Genomic DNA, 3,731 nt, shown 5'->3' on the forward strand with positions numbered 1-3,731 from the left:
ATTCACATTTTGAAAATTTAGCATACAATTCTTGCTCCTTGAGCAATTCTAGTATCATTCTCAGATGCTGCTCGTGATCTACCCTACTTCGTGAATAAATCAGGATATCATCAATGAATACGATCACAAACTTGTCTAGGTACGGTCTACAGATCCTATTCATTAAATCCATAAATACCGCCGGCGCGTTGGTTAGACCAAAGGGCATAACTAGAAACTCGTAGTGCCCATATYGAGTCCTAAAGGCCGTCTTAGGGACGTCCTCGTCATGAACTCTTAATTGATGATACCCTGACCAAAGATCAATCTTAGACAAATAACATGCGCCTTGCAACTGATCGAACAGATCATCAATTCGGGGGAGAGGATATCGGTTCTTGATCGTCAGCTTCTTTAACTCCCTATAATCTATGCACATTCAAAATGACCCATCTTTCTTTTTAACGAACAGGACTGGAGCTCCCCAAGGTGAAGAGTTTGGCTGGATGAATCCTTTGTCCAGAAGTTCCTGAAGTTGTCCTGATAGCTCTTGCATCTCGGCCGGTGCAAAGCGATATGGAGCTTTAGCAACAGGCGCCGCTCCGGGAACTAGATCAATTCAGAATTCGACCTGTCTAGATGGAGGAAGTCCTGACAAATCATCCGGAAATACTGCTGGATAATTTCTCACCACAGGAATATCCTGAATATGCTTTTCCTCGGATTTCCTTTCTGATACATGAGTCAAGAATGCAACGCATTTTTTTCTCATATACTTGCAAATCTTCACACATGATACCATCTTTAAACTCCTTCCAGGTTTTTCCCCTTGTATAGATAGGGTTTCTCCGTCTTGGTAAGGTATTCGCACAATCCTCTCAAAGTAACAAATCTCCGCTTGATTCTTAGACAACCAGTCCATTCCTACCACTACATCGAAACTTCCCAATTTAATTGGGATAAGATCAATGCTAAATAACTTATCAGTAAAATTTAAAGTACAACCCAAGATTACGTCCCCAACCTTTATTTCTTGGCCATTGGCAAATTCGATAGTGTAAGCATCTTTTAACTTACTCGATTTCAGATTTATCAACGGCCTAAATTCTAGGGAAACAAAACTTCTATCTGCTCCAGAATCAAATATTACTAAGGCATAGAGGTTGTTTAAAAGAAACATACCTGTCACAACATTAGGGTCTTGACGTGCTTCTTCGGCTCCCATTGCAAATGCCCTTCCCCGAGCCTGACCTCCTCGATCTCCCTGACAGGTTTGCCTTTCTTGGTTTCCGGCATTGTTGATGCTTGATCCTCTAATTATCCTTGGGCACTTATTCCTGAAGTGATTTGGGCTTCTGCACTCATGGCATGATTGATTCTCTCTGATCTTGCAATCTTTAGCGAAATGACCTCCTTTATTGCATTTGAAACAAATAATGCATCTCCCGCTATGGTGATAATTGCACTTGCCACATTTAGGGTAAGTCCCCTTGCCCTTTTCTCCTGTTTGAGACTGATCCCCAAAGTTTCTTATCACTTTTTGGTTTTTGCCTAAATCATTGTTGGTCCTTTTCCACGATTGCCCCTCTAGTTTCCTCTTTCCACCAAATTTGTCTTGCTTTAAAATCCCTGATCTAACTGCATCATTTGTCAGACGATTTGCCAACACCACCGCATTTTGTATAGTGGTTGGGTTTGCCGAAGTGACCATCCCTCGGATTTCAGGTACCAATCCCCAGATGTACCGATCAATTCGTTTCTCCTCTGGAGTGACCATATGAGGTACTAACTTGGCAAGCTCATGAAAACGAGCTGTGTATTTGTCTAAATTTTGCTCTTAGAACAATACTCTTCGATGAGTAACTTTTTGAGTTCTTCCGATGATAACTCATAGGCAGCTTGGCGACCACGGGTTTGAACTTGAATGTTCCACCAAGTTAGGGCTCTTCCCTGGAGTTGGCATGTTGCATACTCCACTTTACAGTCCTCGGAACACTTGCTAATATGGAGTACCGACTCCATGCTCTCAATCCATGACAATAATCCAATTGCACCTTCTTTACCATGAAACTCCTTGGGCTTGCAGGACATGAATGTCTTGTAACTGCATCCTCTATCATTAGTGTTACGGTTCTCCTCCCTGACGAGATTCTCGGTGCTAGGGCCTCCTTCACTCCTTTGACTTGCATTAATGCCCGCTGTAACCTGAGCGACAATAGTTGGTACTGCCTCCCCAATTTGCAGAGCTATCAACCGTGCTATATCGGGTGTTTGGCTTTCAGGATTTTCTCTCGTGCTGCGAGTACTCCTTCTTGGAGGCATATTTCTAATGCACAAATTTTTAAGTCGAAGTTCAGTTATTTTCATTATTTACCATTGTGTTGCACGACATGTTACAATCATCTAATCATGTAACCAAGGTAATAATATAATAACTTATAATAGTAAAGGCATTAAATCGATAATCAACAAAACTTAACCATTCATAGACAAAAACTCATAAGATCCATAAATAAAATAAAGATGTCCAATATAAAATAAAAATTGTTCAAAAACCACGACTACAAGCCTCAAAAGAAAGTCTTAAATTTCCACGATTGACAACTTAATAAATAAAATCCTCTAACACATAAGACTTTAAATAAGCAACCCTATCACTATTATCAGAATTCCTGCTAACACCGTCAGATAAGTGTGCAATCTCTTAATCGCTCTCCTAGCGATGAAAATCAACTCTAATGAACGATCCATCATATTATCTTGAGTTCCTAGGGCTGTAATCACTCCATCGGCAAAGTGTCGATAATGCTCCAGCCTAAGTTGACACATCTCAAGATCTTGAGCCATGCCCAAAACCCATAAATTCTCTAGGGTAGTCATACCTGAAGAGCGCTCCAATGTGGTCCTGGTAGTGGGTGGGGGTGTTACACTACGAGTGTGTGACCGTGATGGCTCCTTCACGGCTCCAGGTGGGGCGGAGAAAGACACCCTCACAGGTGGAGGAATGCTCATTCGGGTGGTGGTTGCGGCTGTGGGGTGGGTGATCGCGCCGAAGATTCAGTGACATCGTTGCCACTATCGTAACTGTGCTCTGAGGGATCGTAGTCTCCAGAGTTCGAATATTCATTTTCTGACGACATAATGCTGCGATATTTAATAAACTTTTAAATTAGTAAACGAATCATAATAAATGACCAAAAGATGCAAAAATTTATGCAAACTCACATATGTGAACAGTGCTTTTCTTATTGAGTAAGAAGCCGTTAACTTTTAGCCAAACACCTAACATAACCGATCCGCGTCTCTCCTTAGACATACTTAATTAGACACAGGTGATCAGACTCTGTCTAGTTAGAGTATGCTAAGAAGTCACTCGTTCTGGTTATTTTAGTAGTATGTCCGTTTTAAAATTTTCAAACTCTTTCTAAGAAAATTATTTCGTAATTTTTTTTTGGATTAGAGTGTATGGTTTTCTTAGAAAACCGGTGTTCTCTATAACCTACAGCTCTGATACCAAATCTGTCACACCCAGCTAAAGCGGAAACGCGAGGTATGGCAGGTAGAGTCTCATAGCGATAGAGTATAAGTAACACAACCATACATTTTAAAATTTAAATACATCATAACCAAAGTTTACAATCCCAAAGACAAGTTTATAATTTAAACACAAAAAAAAATTTGAAGGTGACGATTGTGACACGGCTTCTTTTAAGAGTAACCATGAGCCTTTCTTACCCCTGAAAAACCACGTC

At 40.7% G+C, this 3,731-nt stretch overlaps 1 protein-coding gene across 1 annotated transcript; it reads right to left on the reverse strand.

Moving 5' to 3' along the window:
- Window positions 1-598: 598 nt before the first annotated feature.
- LOC112504315 lies at window positions 599-1,756 on the reverse strand. The gene has a single exon (XM_025108249.1). It carries the CDS (start codon window positions 1,754-1,756, stop codon window positions 599-601), a length of 1,158 nt encoding a protein of 385 aa, XP_024964017.1.
- Window positions 1,757-3,731: the final 1,975 nt, after the last annotated feature.

Source organism: Cynara cardunculus, unplaced genomic scaffold (genome assembly GCF_001531365.2).
Source record: "Cynara cardunculus var. scolymus isolate 2C unplaced genomic scaffold, CcrdV1 Un_Scaffold_5193, whole genome shotgun sequence".
Classification (NCBI taxonomy): domain Eukaryota; kingdom Viridiplantae; phylum Streptophyta; class Magnoliopsida; order Asterales; family Asteraceae; genus Cynara; species Cynara cardunculus.